This window comes from Mustela erminea, chromosome 13, assembly GCF_009829155.1.
Source record: "Mustela erminea isolate mMusErm1 chromosome 13, mMusErm1.Pri, whole genome shotgun sequence".
NCBI classification, from domain to species: domain Eukaryota; kingdom Metazoa; phylum Chordata; class Mammalia; order Carnivora; family Mustelidae; genus Mustela; species Mustela erminea.
Window position 1 is genome coordinate 55,055,084 of NC_045626.1, and position 20,997 is coordinate 55,076,080.

General features: G+C 38.4%; 1 protein-coding gene across 7 annotated transcripts in view; it reads right to left on the reverse strand.

Moving 5' to 3' along the window:
- The window catches only part of L3MBTL4 (L3MBTL histone methyl-lysine binding protein 4), a 453,724-nt gene that overhangs the window by 112,290 nt on the left and 320,437 nt on the right, over positions 1-20,997 (reverse strand). For all 7 annotated transcript variants that reach the window (XM_032309584.1, XM_032309585.1, XM_032309583.1 and 4 more), the window contains one exon: positions 2,456-2,629. In XM_032309584.1, the coding sequence (XP_032165475.1) occupies positions 2,456-2,629 (174 nt within the window). The remainder of the gene's footprint in view (positions 1-2,455; positions 2,630-20,997) is intronic.

The window sequence follows — 20,997 nt, forward strand, 5'->3', positions numbered from 1 at the left end:
CCTATATCTACTGTCTTGTGATTTTTAAGAGCAATGATTTGGGTTAGAGCAAACTCAGCCTCAGTAAACCACAACAAGTAAACTGTAAAGAGAATTAAAATATATTTTTTTCTGCTCAGAATTAGTGTTACATATGATTCCTTGATGATTTCTTTGCTCTGTTCTTCCCCCTCCCTGGAATTCTAGACCATGAGCAGGACGTCATAGAGATTGGGGTAGAATCAAAGTGGGCACTCCAGCCAATACTGTGCAAGCATTGTCATGAGAGCTGATTAAATGAAAAGAAGTGGACTGGGATTGGAGCACAAGGAGGGCTTTGGTCTTGAGACTGGAAAACAAAAGAAGGCTTAAGAAGGAATTCAAGATGTGCACGGTATGACTCCCCTCCCCTCGCCCCATTATTTACACAACACTGGGCGTACATGAAATAGGATTCCACAGGGTAGGGTCATGTGTCATTTTTCTACGTGGTAATCAACTAACGTTCTCTACTTCTTCTTTCTATCTGTAGTAATTATGCTTATCTGATCTATTTCAGTGTAAATCCCCTTCAAAATGGTAAAGCATAGAATAATGTATTGAAAAGAGTAAGTTCCGGGGCGCCTGGGTGGCTAAGTGGGTTAAAGCCTCTGCTTTCGGCTCAGGTCATGATCCCAGGGTCCTGTGATCAAGCCCCACAAGGGACTCTCTGCTCAGCAGGGAGACTGCTTCCCTTCCTCTCTCTCTGTCTGCCTCTCTGACTACCTGTGATCTGTCAAATAAATAAATAAAATCTTAAAAAAAAAAAAAAAAGAAAGAAAAGAGTAAGTTCCAAAGAGGAGTTCAAGAGAGAAGAGGCCATATATCTGTGTTTGCTGAAAAGAAAGTCTTAGCTAGCCTCAGAGAATGTGGCGGTTTAACAGTTTGTGTGTTTTTTTTTTTTTGGAAGCGGTTCAAAGATCTGTTTTGTCTCTCTGACTTTTGACACTGAGGATGAATGTCTAAAATGTTTACAAGAGACACGAGCTAAGTTTTTATTTGGGAAATAAAAAGGTAACAGAACAGAAAGAATATGAGCAAAAGGATGTACTGATCTCTATAATTCTGGGATAAATAAACACCATTCCTTGGAAAACAGTTTTTTAAAAAGGAAAGGAAAAAGTTCTCCCTCAACTAGGACACGGAAAGAAAGGATGCTGGAGCTCTCAACTACTTACAGTTGTAAACAGTGTGGGTGGGAAAGAGGCAGTAAAGAACAGCTAGACCCTGTGAAGTTTCAACAAGAGAAGTGGGCGTCTAACAAATAATAAAAAATGCACGACACAGCTACGAAAATAGGCATGCGTATCTACAGGAAATAGATGGTGCAGTAAAGGAGAGGTAATCTGCACAGAGGTGTGCAGAAGCAAAATCAACTACTCAACAAGAAGGAAATGCCACCCAAATACGCTATACCAACATTTGCTTGAAAAAACAAAACAAACAAAACCCACACTTCGCACCAAACTCTCCCAATGAACAGGTTGAGAGGGAAGCAGCAGCCTCGCTGGGACTGAAGGCATAAAGGGGCAGAAAGTTGTTTCAGTGGAAGCTCAGACTCCCACATGATGAGAGGCACCTGCTTCTTCCTTCCACCTAGGACTGAGTGAAAAGGGCAAGGCTCTGGAGGTTGGGAAGAAACCGCAGCCCCCCTCAGGTAACCGTTCCTTCAGAGCTCAGGGAGTCTGCAGTCTCTAAAGGGCTTGAACAGGAGTGCCTCCGCCTGCAGCATGGTCTGAAAAACACCCGCTTCTCGCTTCTCTGACCAGCCTTTCTTGTCTCCCCCTCTGTCTGGTCTCCCACTATTTCCTGAATGTCAGATTTTTCTATGTTTATAATTCCTGCCATAGGTTAAAACATATAAAAAATAAGGTTGCATTTGCAGCTCCCTAGAAAACAGTAACATGTAAATGAAAACTGGAAATTGTTGCTTCAAGCGGTAAGTTCACATTTAAGAACCAAAGGATCACGTGTTACCAATGAATCAACAGGGAAATTGTTCCGAGTTAGAAGAAATCACATTGCAGGGGCACCTGGATTAACAAGGACAAGGCAGATATCAGGCAGGACAGGAAATCCTGGTAGGATGGAGCGGATGCTGTACTCCACGTCCTAAAGAGTCCATCTCTGAAACCATCCCACAGAACAAAGATGTTTTCAAGGCAAAAGCGAATCTTAGGGAATTTTATAGATGAGATGCGCTTTCTTATTGCTCATGTGTAACATGTACATCTAGAAAGACGTGAATCTAAATTTTTGAAAACAAAGACATAAAAAGTATTTTTTTAAATGAAGACTAAACCTTAGATGAATCCCATGAGCCAGTGAACAACCATTTCAAAGAAACACAAGGAACTAGATATTATTATTAAAAATGTTGTTCTTTTACTCTTCTACATGGTTCGCTTTCCGGTTTACATTTTCAAAAGTTCCTTACCTGGGCTGACTGTTCACCATTTCATGTTTTCCATTGAAGTTCAAGCCACAGAGGTTCTTCGGTTTCGAATGTGAAGAGTCGGGTTCCAAATTTGCCTGTGTTTGTTCTCTCAGACGATCATGAAGAGTTGCCTCCTTTTTCAGGTTCATGTCTGAATACGGGCAGCCAAAAGCACTGGTTTGTATAAAAACGAGCGTACAGTTGTCAGTTGACCGGGAATCCACCACCACAGAGACAGACTGACATCCAAATTTTAAGAACTGGAGGGAGGCCTTCTCCTTCCACTGAGGGCACCCTAATAAGCTTCCTTTCATACTGCCCTTCAAAGAACTCTCAAGTTCCAGATCACAGACACTGGTTCCAGAGAATGAAAGGTATAGTCATCTGCTATAGACATCCAGTTTTTACTATTTTGGAAACCTAAACATCTAAGAATAATGTAATAATGTGCTTCTGGAAGAGCAATGGAAATGTTATATAAACACTTGATTCAAAGTTTGTATCTTCTGATATGTATGCCCTGATTTGATTACCTACATCACCAGATACTATGGGCCATGAAAAATATTCACCATTATCAGAGAATAGTATGCTTTTCTTTCTCAACGTTCATGTATCTAGAAATACTGTATCTGTATTTCTGCTTAATCCTCCTGAAACCTGCTAGAAAGTGTTGTGTTTGAATGTGAAGGAACACCTGAGATGAAAGGCAGAGACCAGAGCAAAGACTGAATCCTCCATCTTGGATGTTTGGAGCCTAACTGGCAATGAGCTACTGGGACACATGATCTGATTCTTTCTACAGACTGGTAGTCTCCATCGGATTTCTGTGCCTGCATCCCTGTCTCCAAAGAAGCCCCAAACCTCTGCTGTTTCTTAGAGGAGTGAGGGAACCACTCTCAGGGAAAGCCCAGGGGTGATGGTCAGCTGCAGGCAACCGGGGAAAGTATTTCATTCTCAAGCTTCTGTTTCTCTCCAGTTACATGGGAAAATCAGATTCAGTTCCAAGGGGTGCTGGGACCATGACAAATCTCACACACACACACAAACACACACACACACCCCAACACAGTAGTTGTTACTATTATCATAGTGTTATCATCCTCTCCATCTAGGGAAGCACAGAGTCAAATGCATCGGTATCTAGGCAGTCTGGTCTTTTTGAGGAATTTGCTTCCAATTTACTGTATATTTGCTGACTATGATGCATAATAAATTCTTTTTGGATGCATGAACATTTTCTTTTTTTAAATTTTAATGGCATGATAAAAATCAGGGACCAATGCAGTTCATCCTTTATTTTATTTTATTTTTTTAAGATTTTATTTATCTGACAGAGATAGAGAGATCACAAGTAGGCAGAGCAGCAGGCAGAGGTGGTGGTGGAGAGCAGGCTCCCCACTGAGCAGAGAGCCCAGTGCGGGGCTTGATCCCAGGACCCTGAGATCATGACCTGAGCCAAGGGTGGAGGCTTTACCCACTGAGCCACCCAAGTGCCCCCTTCCTTTATTTTCAAGCAGATGGAGTTTTCCAAGGACAGCCCATATACAATCTAACCCCAGAAGGTCTTTAGTATTAACCTATATCTAGAATTGATCTTCTGGATGACATCAGCCTGCCCAACAAGACAGAGTGAATCTGAGCGGGCAGTAGAGAGGATAAGCAGCCTTTGCTACACACAAGAGAGTCCTCTCTATATGCATGTTCGGTAATCTGTAATACTTGGTGCTGATTTATTGGTTTATTCAGTTACTGATTCAATAATCCATTAGCTGAGCATCTGCTACATCATAAGAATTTTAGAGAAACCCAGTGAAGAAGTTAACATATATTTATAAATATAATTTATAATAATAAAACCAAAAAAGCTATCACTACTGAGTGTGTACTAGATGACCACTAAAAATCAAGATTTAACATAAATTATTTCTACATTTATTACTAAATACTCAAAGATAATATTAATAAAGTTATTGTGCAGGTAAGAAAACAGTCACACACAGGATAAGCCACCTTCCCAAAGTTGCTTGGCACTCTCTTGTGAAGCCTCAAAATAGATCACTTAATAATTAGCACCATGTGAGGTTTTTCACATCACCGAAAGAAGAAACAGGAAAGAAGTGTGGTATAATTCTTGTGCAAAGAGAAGCTGAGGCAGGTGTTTACAGGGGAGAACAGCACCCTGTTCGCTGTGACTAATGGCTAGAGTATGCCCGCAGCCACTACAGTCCTGTGTGAGAAGCTAAGATGTGATAAAGAACTGTTTCCAATAACAGCGCAGAGGCAGTAACTGTTGAAGCTGCAGCATACAAGATCTAAGGGAAATTCTAGAAAGAACTCTCTGCTGGTAAAAGTTGAAAGCATGAGGCTATCCTAAGAGAAACTAGGAAGTGTTTATTTCAAGCACAAATAAGTTTTCATTAAGATACTATGATTCAGAAGCTCTGCTATCCATCTAATACATATTCTCAAATTGAGACTTTTAAATGACGTATTAAGGTAATGAATTTTCTTAATTTCGCATTATCCCCCAACCTGATTCGTGCTGCACGGCACTGATGCTCTGTCCCCCAGCCTTATTCGTCCAGCAGTGTAGACAGCAGTCACAGACGCTCCTGTTCGGGACTTGCTTCAGTGGAAAGAAATGTGGGTTCCCTCAAACTTCACTCATCAGTCAGTCCCTCTAATCATTTTGTCCCTTGCCTGTTGCTTCCTAATTCCATTGCAGCCCCTCCGTGTCTCCAGAGGTGAAGAATGGAACACCGGGAGTGTCGTCAGGGTGCCACACATCCTGATTCCACCAGGCAGGCCCGGTGACACCCCGCCTCCAGGCTACACGGATCGGAATGAAGTGTGAAGTGCAAAAGAACATATTAAATGGCAAAACCAGGTGTGGCCTGCTATGGTGAAGAACTCGAGAGATGATGGTGATGGGACACGGAAGTACAAGAGAAGAGGGGATGTTAACATCTCAGCTAGAGCAGTCTGCACCCTTTCCAACCTGCTACTGTGCCATGAACCCATTTCTGTACTGCGACACCATGCTTACTTGTGCTCTTTGGAGAGAACACAGTTGTGTGAATGATACGGGATCCCTGGCTTTGGCCTGCCTTTCTGCAAATGCAGAACCTTACTCATGTGCTTGTGCGTGTGTCTACAGTTAAAAACCCACTGAGTTGATTGTCCGGGGTGTGTGTGATAAAAACTTTTATTTTTTTAAAAAAATATTTCTTTTTTTGAAAGATTGTATTTATTTAATTGAGAGGGAGAGTGCGAGAGAGCAGGAGCAGGGGGATCAGCAGAGGGAGAGGGAGAAGCAGACTCCCACTGAACAGGAAGTCCAATGTGGGACTTGTTTCCAGACCCATGTTTCAAGACCCATGACAAAGCTTTTTAAAACTTATTGTGGTTTAGCTAAATATTGAGGAGGAAAGGAGGTTCTGAAGATAAAGTCTCATTAGAAAACTCTTGACATAAGCTGAAATTTCTATAGCCTAACGCTCTGTTGGTCAAGGCAAAATGTCAGCCTCTGACTGATGGGAAAGTAATACATTCAAATTTGAGCTCATTAGGACCATGATAGCAGGTGTAGAAACTGTGGGCTGAAGGGGAAGCCCTGAGCAGCAGTATTGTGTGGAAGACGCGGCTTCTTTGATTGAGCGGACTATTTTCCTGGCCTTCCTTAGTGAAGGGGGTGTTTGCTATGTGCAGGAAAAGGAGGAAGAGAGAGCAGAAACTAGTCAGCTGACCCATATGAAAGTGTAGTTTCTTTTTTTTTTTTTTTTTTATTTCCAGCATAACAGTATTCATTAAGTGGGTAGGAGAAGAATAAATCTTTTTTTTTTTTTTAAAGATTTTATTTATTTATTTGACAGACAGAGATCACAAGTAGGCAGAGAGGCAGGCAAAGAGAAAGAGGGAAGCAGGCTCCCCACTGAGCAGAGAGCCTGATGTGAGGCTCGATCCCAGACTCTGGGATCATGACCTGAGACGAAGGCAGAGGCTTTAACCCACTAAGCCACCCAGGCGCCCCGAAAGTGTAGTTTCTAAAAGACAAAGGCAGTTGACTATCTGAATTTCATATAGTTTGACCAAATAGTTGGTAAAGAATGTCAGCTACAAGCTCACCAACAGCACCAAGGCATATGAACAGAGGGTAAACACTAAGCAAAGCAAAAAGTACCAGATAGTTGCAGACAAGTTTTTAAAAGGATCTTCTAACAGATCTAAAACCGTGGTCCTAATAGTCTTCTTCATAAATAGAAACATAAAAACGATGACAATTAAAAAATACTAGTTTTAGGACACCTGGGTGGCTTAGTCAGTTGAGCGTCTGCCTTTGGTTCAGGTCATGATCCAGGGTCCTGGGGTCGAGCCCTGCATCTGGCTCCCTGCTCAGCGGGAAGCCTGCTTCTCCCTCTGCCTGCCACTCCCTCTACTTGTTCTCTCTCTCCTTCTAACAAATAAATAAATAAAATCTTTAAAAATAAAATAAAATAAAATAACTAGTTTTGCTTTTCAGATTATTTAAGCATAATATTAATATCTGAGAATAAACAGAAAAGTAAATTAAATTTTATCAGTATACATGTTTTTTTCTTTAGGAAAACGTCCTGTACTCCTTTTAAGAGGAGCATTCCTGACTGCCTTCAAGCTGCAATGGTGGAGGGCTAGAGGCAGCAGAACCTGGCAGCTGAGGCTGAATCGCTGCTTTGTGTGTCCTGCCCAGGAGGGCCCTCAGCCTTTGAATTTTCCTTCCTTTTGTGCACAGGTTGGTGAGTTTCCTGACATTCCCAGGACCAATACTGATCCGAGGCCAAAGATAATTTGCTAAACCCTGTTGTTCACTGTAGGGTTCAAAGGTTCCCACCGGAAGCAGTGTCCAGTGCTGACAGCTGTGCCATGCTCTGTTCATGAGTCTAGGCAGTCTCGTGGGCTCCAGATCTCCTAAAGAGGCACATGCCTCTGTCCTTGCTCTTAAATGCCTTGTCTGCTGCCACAGCTAGAATTTGGGGGCCCTACTGGGACAGAAGCCCTATGTTCCCATTTTCTTCTTGATTCCTTCCCAGGACAGGATTTCTGCATCTCAACCCCAACCCAGAAGTGGGGCTGCACTTGGCAGATACCACCTGGCCAGTCCTTTATGTGCTCCTCATCCTGAGTTATTCTCTATTACTGAGCTTCGCTCTCTAACTGGGGTCCCTACCTGCATCATGGATTCTCCCATCTGGCCCCAATTCTGAGTCTAGATGATGACTGCTAATCACCAACTCCGGTTCTGCTTGTTCTACTAGATCATCATCTTGTATCAACCGTGTGTTCATCTTCTCATACCCAAGCTGCAGATTTGGTTCTTGCTTCTCTGACTACCCTGTTCTGCTGAAAATAATGGGCCATGCTCCACAAGATCCTAGGCGGTGGCCAGTTTGGGCCCTAAGGTTATAACTGAGTTGTCTCGACTTACATATTGGTAGCTTCCCAACCAGTGTCCCACTGCACCCTCAGGGCAGCCAGGAGGGGCCAGAGTCCCAGGTCAGTCCTTCCAACCTTGAGCAGCCTCCTCTAAGCTCTAAATTCCTTCTCATTCCCAAGTACTGATTATCATTTTCTCTCTGTGACATGACATGAAAATGTTGGGAAGCATGACAAATTTCAGCAAAATAGCAAAAGTGAAATAGCCCCTTCAGTGCTGTACGCCCAGACATAAATAAACACCAACAACACAGAGGTCAGCAGTATTTCAGGAAGAGTGTCAAATCACTGACAACCTTTCTCCAATCCTGAAAAGCGAAGTTGCCAGAAACAGACAATAGCTCCCAGGAGAAGCCCTTCTCTAGGTATAAGCCCTCAGCTAGGCCAAAATTAGAGACAGTTCTCTAATGCAACTAACCTACCCCTTGACGAGGCCTACTGTGTTTTAGATTTTAGTCTCAATTATCTTATAAGCCAACTATATTCTCAATTTCCTACCATGACCTAGAAAAGATGACACGGATAAATCATATCTGAGCAGGGAGACTAAATTCTAAGTCTCTTCATCTATCTTCAAAAGACAAAGAATTACTTGTGGGACTGGGTGGAGACCTCCTATTTGGAAGCATTCATGGAAGAGATGGTCTAAGGGGTCTGCCTCCCCAAAACAACAGGCAGCGGGGAGGCTCTCAATGGCCGCCACCGTCAGATCCTATGAGAGGCCTCAAAGGAGGCGCAGAGAAAGGGGGGTCAGTGAGGAAATGGGAAGGAGCTAGAAAAATAAATGCTTCCTGTCTTGCGATTCAGCCTTGGGCCCTGAGGCGACAAGAGCTATCCTGGGACAGGTGCCTCGCATCACACGCGGGTCACGTAGAAAGAGCAACACCTCCCCGCCCCGCCCCTCACTGTTTCCCAGTCCACTCAGTACGGTTTGTTCTCACTGTTATTTGACTTTATGAAAATAAGCTATTCCTGAGGCACCTGGGTGGCTCAGTGGGTTAAGCTGCTGCCTTCAGCTCAGGTCATGATCTCAGGGTCCTGGGATCGAGCCCCGCATCGGTCTCTCAGCTAGGCAGGGAGCTTGCTTCCCCCTCTCTCTCTGCCTGCCTCTCTCCCTACTTGTGATCTCTCTGTCAAATAAATAAAATTTAAAAATCTTAAAAATAAAGAAGAAAAGAAGCTACTCCTTTTCAGTCTTTAATACGTAGGTAGTCTAAACTTGCACAGTGTAAGAATGAAATGAACATCTTTTATTCTCTCTCTTTTTTAAAAGATTTTATTTATTCATTTGACAGAGAGAGAGATCACAAGTAGGCAGAGGCAGGCAGAGAGAGAGGGGGAAGCAGGCTCCCTGCCGAGCAGAGAACCCGATGGGCCTCAATCCCAGGACCCTGAGATCATGATCTGAGCTGAAGGCAGAGGCTTAACCCACTGAGCCACCCAGGTGCCCCAAACATCTTTTATTCTTAAGAAAATACTGGTATTTTGGCCAAATGGCACTGAAAAACATGATAAATGATGAAATGCATTTGTTGAAATTATGGAATATGTCTAATAGTCTCTACAGAAACTTTTAAAAGCTAATGACTTAAAATGTTGATGATTTTGTTTCTATGAGGATGAAAGGCAGGCACAAATACTCAGGATATTCATCACTACCGCTGACCAAATAAACTAATTTCTCAAGGCCAGAAAAAAAAGGAACAAGTACAAATGATACATGTTAGAATATAGACCAGGGAGAAAGAAACAACATTGTCTAATATCAACTGAGGAGGTAACACAATTTCTATTATATTGTTCTCCAACACAGAGAGAGGCAAAAATCAACTGGTATAGCTATGAGATTCTAAGGTCTTAAAGCTAATTTTCTTCAAATTCAGGTGGTTTTAAAATGAAGTTGCTCCACTACAATACAATACAACGTAATACAATACAATACAGTAAAATAAAATGAATTTGCCCAGGATAACTTAGGGGTAAATTTTCTCTGATTCTGACTAGTTTTTTGCCCAGAAAATAGATGATACCATCACTTAATTGTCATTAAAAGTATTAGCAAATTGAATGCACATAGTAAGCAAAAAGTATAAATATTTAAAACAAAAGTTTCATAAGTAGAGTTAAAAGAAATTGACAGCTACAGAACTCAGAGTTCAAAAGGTTGGATAAAATACATTTTGTTCTAAAAACACATTTCTGCGGGGGTAGTGCAGCCTCTGAAGTCAGGCTAGATATTATGAACTTGCTAAAATGGGCAGTTAGGAAGTTGAAAGAGAATTACTACACCCATGGAGCACTGTAATCGGTTTAGTTGAGTGCCGAGAAGCACAGGTTTAAGAATCAGAGGAAACTGGATTAAAGTTTCCAGTGTCACAACCTCGGGCAAGCTATTCAATCTCTTTTTCTTTTTCACTTCTTCATCTATAAAATGGTGACGACACCTTTCTTACAGGGATTTTTGTGAAAACCAAATGAGACAAATCAAGCGAGCTCCTGGTATCATGCCTAACCCAAATTTAATGCTCATGAATTTTTAATTTTTAAAGGTCTATTCTGATGCAAAGTATAATAATAATGATCCAATTTATTATATTTTAAGTTCTATAATTTTTATTTGGTTCTTCATTGCTTAGAGCAACTTATTGAGGTATGACTGACACATAAAAAGCTATATATATTTCAAGTAAACAACACGAGCCATTTGGGATAAGTATACATCTGTGAAACCATCACCACCAACAGGGCCATAAATATACACATCACCTCCCAAACTTCTCCTGCCACATTTAGCATGTGTTTATTTTTCAGTGGTAGGAACATTTAATGTAAGACCTACTCTGTTAGAAAATGTTAAGCGTACGTAACAGTATTGGCTATAGGCACTGTGCTTTGTATAGTAGATCTGCAGGATTGATCTTGCATAACTGAAACTTTGTACCTTTTAACCTTTCACCTCTCCATTTCCCCTACCCACCAGCCTTCAGCATCCACCATTCTACTCTCTGCTTTTATGAGGCTATTTTAGATTCCACATAAAAGCAGCATCATACCATATTAGTCTGGCTTATTTTAGTTGGTATAATGACCTCCAGGTCCATTCATGTTGTAAATGGCAGACTACTTTTCTGTTGTATGTACATGTCACATTTTTTCAATCCATTCATCCATTGATGGACACTCGGATTGTTTCCTATATCCTAGCTATTGCAAATAATGTTGTAATGAACAAGGGAGTGCAGGTATCTCTGATTCTGATTTCAGTTCCTTTGGATAGACATCCGATTCTGATTTAAATTCCTTTGGATACACACCTGAAGGGAGATTGTGGGGTAATATGCAGTATTATTTTTAATTTTTTGTGGAAATCCCATACCATTTTCTATTGGGGCTGCACCATTTCACATTTGTACAACAATGTACAAGGATTCCCACTTCTCATCCTCATCAATACTTGTTATTTAATTTTTATTAAAGTCATCCTTACTGACGTGAGGTGATACATCATTGCAGTTTTAATCTGCATGTCTCTGATGATGAGTGATGTTGAGCACTTTTCATGCACCTGTTGGCCTTCTCTGAGTCCTCTTTGAAGAAATGTCTATTCAGGTCCTTTATTTTTAAATTGGGTTATTTTTGTGTGTGTGATTAAGTAGTATGAATTCCTTACACATTTTGAATATTAATCCTTATCAGATATGTATGGTTTGCAAATACTTTCTCTTATGAAAGCTGTGTTTTCATTCGTTTGTGGTTCCTTTGCTGTGCAGAAGCTGTTTGATTTGATGTAATCCCATTTGCTTATTTTTGGTTCTTTTGCTTGTGTTATTAGTATCACATCCAAAAGATCATTGCCAAGACAAATGTCAAAGAACTTTTTACCCGTGTTTTCTTCTAGGAGTTTTAAAGTTTCAAGCCTTACATTTAAGTTTCTAATTCATTTTGAGTTGATTTTTGTGTATGGTGTAAGAGTTCAGTTTCATTCTACATGTAGATATCCAATTTTCCCAATACCATGTCTTGAAGAGACAATCCTTTCTCCATTATGTAATCTTGGCACCCCTGTCAAAGATTAGCTGACCATATATATGTCGGTTTATCTCTGGGCTCTATTCTGTTCCATTACTCTGTGTCTGCTTTTATCCCAGTGGCACACTGTCTTGATTACTGTGTTTTAATGATATTATAGTATAATCTGAAGTCAGGAAGAGTGTACTGTGTACAGCTTTGTTATTCTTGCTCAAGAGTGTTTTGGCTACTCAGGGTGTTTTTAGTTCCATATGAAATTTAGGATTTTTTCTATTCCTTTGAAAAATTATATTATAATTTTGATAGGGATTGCATTGAATTTGTAAATAGCTCAGAACAGTATGGACATTCTAGCAAAATTAATTCTTATAATCCATGAACATGGGATATCTTTCCATTTATTTATATCTTCTTTAATTTCTTTAATTAGTGTTTTATCATTTTCGTTATACATATCTTTCACCTCAGTGGTTAAATTTATCCCTAAGTACCTTATCCTTTTTGAAGCTGTTGTGATGTTTTCTTAATTCCTTTTTCAGATAGTTCATCATTAGTATATAGAAACAGTTTTTTCAGTGTAGTTTTTAGGTTTTTCCATAGGTAAGATCATGTCAACTGCAAAAAGAGATAATTTTACTTCTTCATTTCTGTTTTTTAAAAAAGATTTATTTATTTATTTGACAGACAGATCACAAGTAGGCAGAGAGGCAAGCAGAGAGAAAGAAAGGGGGAAGCAGGCTCCCCGCTCGGTGGGGAGCTTGATACGGGGCTTGATCCCAGGACCCTGGGACCATGACCCGAGCCAAAGGCAGAGGCTTTACCCGCCTGAGCCACATAGGCGCCCCTCTTCATTTCTGATTTAGATGACTTTTAATTTTTTTCTTGCCTAATTATCTGGGCAGGCCTTATAGGACTCTGTTGAACGCCAGCAGCAAGAGTGAGCTTCCTTGTCTTGTTCTCATCTTAAAAGAAAATCTTTCAGCTTTTCACCATGACTGTACCTGTGGACTTGTCAGGTATGATATTTATTTATTTATTTATTTATTTATTTATTTCCAGCATAACAGTATTCATTATTTTTGCACCACACCCCGTGCTCCATGCAATCCGTGCCCTCTATAATACCCACCACCTGGTACCCCAACCTCCCACCCCCCGTCCCTTCAAAACCCTCAGATTGTTTTTCAGAGTCCATAGTCTCTCATGGTTCACCTCCGCTTCCAATTTCCCCCAACTCCCTTCTCCACTCTAAGTCCCCATGTCCTCCATGCTATTTGTGGAGGTATGATCTTTATTATGTTAAGCTACATTCCTTCTATTTGTTGAGAGTTTTTATAACAAAAGTGTGCTGAATTATGTGCTAGATGATATCATATGATAAAATACGATTTTTATTCTTCATTCTGTTAATGTGCTTCACAATTGTTGATTTGCATTTGTTGAAATATCCTTGCATTCCAGAGATAGAGCCCACCCAATCATGGTATATGATCATGTTAATGTGCTGTTGAATTTGGTTTGCTAGTATTTTGTTGAGGATTTTCGCATCTGTATTCATTAGAGATACTAGCCTATAAATTTCTTACAGTGTCCTTGTCTGGTTTTGGTATTAGGGAATTGCTGGCCTCAGAAAATGAGTTAGCAAGTACTCTCTCCTTTTCACTTTTTTGGAAGAATTTGAGAAAGATTGGAATTAATTCTTCTTTAAATGTTTAGAAAGTCATCTCATCCAGGGCTTTCCTTAGTTCTGGGATTTTTAATTACTCGTTCAATCTCCTTACTCATTACTGTCTGTTCAGTTTTTCTATTTCCTTATGATTCACACTTCCAAGGTCGTATATTTCTAGGACTTTATCTTCTAGGTTAGCCAATTAATTGTGATGTAATTTTTCGTATTAGTCTTTCATGATCCTTCATATTTCCATGGTTGTAGTTGTAATGTCTTCTCTCTCTTTTCTAATTTTATTTAGTCTTCTTTCTTTTTTCTTAATCTAGCTAAAGGTATGTTAATTTTTTTAATCTTTACAAGAAGATAACTTAGTTCTATTGATCTTTTTGTTGTATTTCTAATCTCTATTTATTTCTACTCTTTATTACTTCCTTCTTTTGCTAATTTTGGTCTTATTTTGTTCTTTTCTTTCCCCTAGTTCCTTGAGTTATAATGTTAGGATGTTTATTTGAGATTGGTCTTTTTCCTCGATGTAGGTATTTATCAATACAAACTTTCCTTTTAGAACTACATTTGCTGCACATCATGTATTTGATATATTGTGTTTCATTTTCATTTGTTTCAAGTTTTTTTAAAAAAAAATTTCCTTTTTTATTTCTTGTTTGAATTACTGGTTGTTCAAGAGTGTGTTGACATTCACATAGTTCTGAATTTTCCTCCTATTACGGATTTCTAAATTTCATACCATCATGTTTGGATACCTTATATAATTTCAATCTTAGTTTGTTGACTTGTTTTGTTATGTAACATATGATCTAACCTGAAGAATGTTCAAAATGTGCTTGAAAAGATAGTGTATTCTGTTGCTTTTGGACAGAATGTTCTGTATGTGTCTGTTAGGTCCATTTGGTCTGTAGCACTGTTCAAATTCACTGTTTCTTTATTGGTTCTTGTCTGGATGATCTGTCTGTTGCTGGAAGTGAAGTACTGAAGTCTCCTACTATTTTATTGCTACCTATTCTCCCTTTACTTCTGTTAATGTTTGCTGTATATATTTGGGTTCTCCACTGCTGGCTACATATTTATAATTGTTATATCCTCTTGATAAATTGAGTCCTTTCTTATTATATAATGACTTTGTCTCTTATGACAATTTTTAAAAAAGATTTTATTCATTCATTCATTCATTCATTCATTTGACAGAGAAGATAAAGAGAGCACAAGTGGTGGGGGGGAAGGGAGCTTAGGGAGAAGCAGACTCCCCACTGAGCAAAAAGCCTGATGTGGGGCTCAATCCTAGGACCCTGGAATCATGACCTGAGCGGAAGGCAGATGCTTAACTGACTGAGCCACCTGGTTGCCCCTAAAGCTTTTATTTTTTTAAGTAATCTCTATATCCAACATGGAGCTTAAACTTGACAGCCCTGAGATCAAGAGTTGCACACTCCACTGACTGAGCCAGCCAAGTGCCCCTCTTAAGACAATTCTTGACTTAAGGTAATTTCATCTGACATAAAGCTAGGCACCCCTGATCTTTTTTGGTAACCAACTGCAAGGGATATCTTCATCTATTCTTTCAATTTCAGGTTATGTGTCTCCTTAAAGCTAAAGTGAGTCTTTTGTAGGTAGCACATAGTTGAATCTTTTTTTTTTTTTTTTTAATCTATTAAATCAGTCTGTGCCTTTTGTTTGGAGAATTTTATCTATTTGTGTTTAAAATGATTATTCATAGGCAAGGACTAACTAATGCTATCTTGTTAAGTGTTTTTTGAACGTTTTATAGTTTCTTTGTTCTTTTCTTCCCTCTTGCTGTCTTCTTTTGTAATTTGATGATTTTTTTGTTTTATCAGTATACTTTGATTCCTGTCTTTTTAGAGTTTGTGTATCCATTACAGATTTTTTTTTGTGATTACCATAAGGCTAACATAAAACATACTAATAACAAACTATTTTAAATATATAATAACAAATTCCATTGCATATAAAAACTCTACACTTTTACTTCTCTCACTTTTTACGTTATTGATGTCACAATTCACATCTTTTTATATTGTGTATCTATAATGCATTACTATAGCTATAGCTATGTTTTTTACTTTTTTTAAAACCTTTTTTACTAAAGTTAAACTGACTGGTGTACCACCATTACAGTATAAGAATATTTTGAATTTCAATTTATGCCTACATTTTACCAGTGAGTTTGATAATTTCATGTTTTCACACTGCCAATGCCAACATCAAAATGACACAGATGACACAATTATCTCACAAGAATTGTAAAGGAGCCATAATTTTAAAAAAAAAAAAAGTTTCAACAGGCAATTACGAACACACCTGAAACAAATGAAAACAATGGAAACCACCACCAATCCAGAATATACAAGGACAAAGAAAACATGAAATTTACTGCTGTGTTGCTACTCAGGTGTTGAGTTCTCTAGCTGGTCTACTTTGTCCTCTCCACTTTTCATAGCCTTCATGTTTCTTTTGTCAGATTTTATTTATTTTTGAGAGAGCACACAAGCAGGGGAAGTGGCAGGCAGAGCAGGCAGAGTGCGGCAGAGGGGGAAGCAGGCTTTCTGCTGAGCAAGGAGCCCCATGTGGGAGTCCATCCCTGGGCCCTGAGATCATGACCTGAGCCAAAGGCAGCTGCTTAACTGACTGAGACACCCAGGCTTCCCCTCTTGTTTCTTTTATACATAATGTCCAGGTTTTAGCAGGAGTAGTAGACAAAAGTATGTCTGCTCCATCCTCCTGGATCCTAATGATCCCTTTAGTGTTAAGAAACTTTATTAAAGGCTCCTCTTTTCTTTACCTCTCTTTTTAAAAGAATAATTTATTCTACTCATCTAAAGCACCTGAGGAATCCTGCAATGGGAAAAGAGGCTTTAGAGACAGACCAAACTGAGTATCAATCCTTCTTCTACCAGCAGTCCTCACCCTCCATCAGTTATGGATTCTTCACATGCAACACGAAGAATCACATTCCACTTACTATGTGAATGTAAACATTACATGGGATGCAGAGTGCTTAAAATAATAACTGGTCCATGTGCATCCAATGAAGGCTATTCTAACCTTAATTTATCCCTCTGTTTTTCATATCACTTGTTTTAAATGTATGCTCTTAGACCCAAATTTAAATTCTTTGCATACATTCAAGGATTCCCTTAATCTGACTACCTTGCAAAGCCCTTTCCACCTTAACTACCCATAAAACCTAAATTCTGGTCATATAAGAAGAAAAATCAATGCTTTCTAGATTAAACACAAATTTTCCAACTTTTATGAATAGTTTTCTTATTATATTGTTATTTGTTTATATGTATCTTCTCTACTATAAGTTTCTTAAAATAAGAGGCCACAGTTGTTCACATAAGTGTAACCTGAGTAAGACTGGGTTATCTTGTGCTTCAGCACCTCAGCAGCACATCAGTTGCTAAATAAATAACAGATAAATAGATATAGAATTTACATACATATAATTTATAACTCCTTATGGATGTCACTCAAGTTGTGGCCAGGCAGGATTTCAAACATAAAACCCAGAGAAAAGACCATCTCAATCAGCCCAGAATGTCACTCCTTTAATCAGTGTCTTGTAACTCAGCGCATTTTGGCTCTTCTCTTTCCAGTCTCCCTATTTAGCTACCACAGATTGAATCCTCACTCCCAAAAACTGCTTCAGTTCTTAGAGAAAAATTAATCTAGCCCTTTCTGGCATCTCTACCCACTGCCCAGATGAAACAACAAAGGCCCAACTGCAGAAGTGGAGAACAAGCCCTTACTGGGAGGAGAATTTAGCCTTTATCACAGCTTAGCCTACTGGGTTTGTAATGTGGTTTTTAAAATATCCACAGATTTGAAACTGATAAAGGCTTGAGTACATCCCAATAATAGGAACTCTACTGGTATATACAGAAATAGATAAAATTAAATGCAATTTCCTTTTTTTCATTAGATATGAATTTGTTAATTTCATTCATGTTTAATACTAAAAAGTCAAATATAACATATGACATTTACTTGGTATTCATTAGGAGATACCCTTTAGTTGAGTGTACAAAAATATTTTGACTATTCCAGAATAGGTAATATTGTCAATAAACTAGACAGGGAAGGAAAGATGCATCAAGAATAAAGGTTAAAGGGTGGTGTGTGTGTTTGTGTGTGTACTCTCTTTCCTCTAAAGTATTTTAGTGGATGGTTACTATAAACACTCAAGGTAGAAATTATTCTCAAGGAATGTAATGGTATGCTAAATAGCACACAAATGGCATTTAAAATTTTATTCTGGAACCAGCTTAATATACTAAATAATTTATATAATCTATGCATGGAGAAGATCTGATGAATAGAATCTCCAGTATAAAAGTTTTGAACAGAATACTATCTACATGGTTAACATTAAGCAGTAAATTAAACAAAGTGGATAGTATGCTGCATTATTAATTCAATCAAAACAATTACAGTAATAAGTTTGTGTTTCTATCATTACAAAGAACATTTTTATTATTATATACCAATACTATACATTACTATATACTATATATCAGTTACCTTTTAAATTTTAATATTTTGGTTAAGTGTTATGAACATTTCAAGGTTATTTTTTATAGCTTAAGTTGTTGAACTGTATTTTCAAGTGGAATATTCTAATCTGAAATACATTTAATTTCTGCAAAGGTTTTTAAAGTATATTTTTCCTCTTTCTATAAACATGCATTGTTTTAAAACAAAATTTCACTCAGAAGAGAGAACATTTTTCAGGACAGTTGTCCAAAGGTCATCTGGAGAATAATTCAACTTAAAAATGTTCCAAGAATAATTCAACTTAAAAGTGTTCCAAAATACCTTTAGTTTATGGATAATTTAAAAATTTTATCCATAAATTAAAGGTATATACTTTGGCTATGGATCAAAATGAAATAATTCCATCTTTTGTATGGTCTTAAATTTAATATACTCAATTTAAGTAAAATTGTAAAAAACTTATTTGGATATAGATGAAGATATGTTTATATCTGTATTTATTTATATATACTCAGAAGCATCTAACCCTTGTGTTAAATGCTAATATTGATCCAATATTGAACAGGGCATTCAAAGGTTGTTTTGGGATGTTCTTTCTCAGAATGATAAATTCACCACCAACTTGACAAACGTATAAGCTTAAGATTAGGAGTGCAGTGTGTATGATGGAAAAAGCAAAACCAAATCAGTCCATGTCAGAGGACAAGACATCCTTCAGTGACCTAAGCTTAGGAGTTCCAAACACTAACAGATAAAGGAAAATTTACAGAAGTCCTGCTTCCCTTCCCTCCCCTGTAAGCAACGCATTAATATTTTGGAGGACTATAAAGGCATACATTGTGGATCTCTATTTAAGAGGTGAACTTTTATCATTCCACACTCTGCAAATAAAAACTCATCTGTAGGTTCAAATATGCACAGGCAGGCTCCATATTAAGGAATTTGTCAATTCTCTTTCCTCTAAATTAGTTAACACACCAAAGGCAAATGTGTACTATAATTTAGTGTGTGTAAGGCAATATCGTCCTAATTAGAAAAACGAACCAACAGTAGAATTAGAAATCTTTCATTAAATCTTGAAGGGAGTTGTTTAAAAACAGGTTTTTGGTTTTGTTTTGCTTTTTTTAAAATAAAACAATCCTGAGATATTTAAGACTGAGGCATCTATGTAATCATGGTTAAAAATGAATGCCTACTTCTTTCAAGAAAATATGATCAATACTATTTTTTTCTACCATGAACTGTTCCAAAATATTGCTCAAGTAATTTAACTATTTGTTATTAAAAATCAACACATAAAATATTTTCTAAAAGATGACCAGGTTAATCTAAAATATATACTCAGATGTTCTTATTTCTATTAAATTGAAGTAGTAAGGTTCTTCAAATATTTAAAGGTACCACCAGAACACAACTTGATTAGTCTAATATTTGTAACAGGTCATACTGTACTTTGACTTAAGCTCTCTTGACAAGTTAATCCATTCAACTTTCACAGTATTCCTCTTACTACCTGCATTTTATAGATGAAGAAACTGAGGCACAGAGAGTGTCAATCATTAAAGGCCACATAGCTAAGAAGCTGTAGAGATGAGACTGAAACCCTAGGAAACTGATGCCAAGATTTAGACTTTTAACTACTATGCCAAAGTGCCTCTGGCATTAGATCTTTCTCTGAATGGATTAGAGAAAATAAAAATTTTGGAACATCTGGCAAAATGCCTTGTACATACTAGGTGCTTTGCCAAATGGATATTGATGATATTAATATATTTATATAATATCTTTGGCATTGTTGATTATATAGAGAGAGCTAGTGGGGAAATTAGACTACTTTAAGAATTTCAGCTGTTTCGTCTTTTTTAAATTTCATTCTGAAATTTACTGAGCTGCTGCAAGAATAGAACATGTGCTAAAGAAGGGATTCTTTAGAAACAAAGGCGCATCCCCTGCATGGAATGAAATGTAATGTGAAGAACCGGCCATCTGGATAATTTTTTATTGGGACAAGCTGTAATTTATAAAACTGTGAGAAAGGAGAAGAAAATAGAGAGCAGATAGCCTTGATTTTCTGCCAGAAAGAGACTTTAAAGCTCTGTCCTTAGCGTGTTTTTAAATGAGAATTTGAATAATTCACATCCACATACATCTCCACTCAGGTTGCATCTATGTGACCAAATAGAACATTCTACCTTCTACGGCTACATGAGCGTCCCAACTGTACCCTGCTTCAGTGGAGGCAGCAGAAGGAGGCAAAGCAGCCATCAATTCATTTCATCCACCAGTACTGACCAAGTGTCACTACATGAGCAGCACAATACCGGGCATCAGGGTAACCCAAGTATAGCAAAGATCCTAGCTCAAGGGTCGGAAAACAAACAGAAATCTAAAGGGCAAAAGAAGCATTTGCTGTGGTTTATTGTTATCATGGATAGCCTATGTTTAATAACGCATGATATAATTGTAGCTATAGGGATATGTACTTAATATTTAATATACATCCAGGCATCATGATAAGTGCACACATTATATGCAGCATTTTATTAAATAAATAAAATCTAGGAAGAGACTGTTTTCATGAAACTGCTTTTGCAGCAGCCACTGTTGTTGGTTTAGTTAGGATGGGGAGGGCCCAGGGGCAGGTTCTTGAAATTGGACGGGTTTCAGTCAGTCCCAAGGGTGGAGGCAGAGAGACAAGACCAGGAGAAGAGTCCCAGTGGGCTGGGGAACTGGCCTGGACGAAGCTTGCTCACTATATGGGAGTCCCTGAATGCCCAGCTGAGAGTTTCTAGTGGTCAGAGCTGCAGCAGGTCATGAATCGGGAAAGCTGGTGCTCACT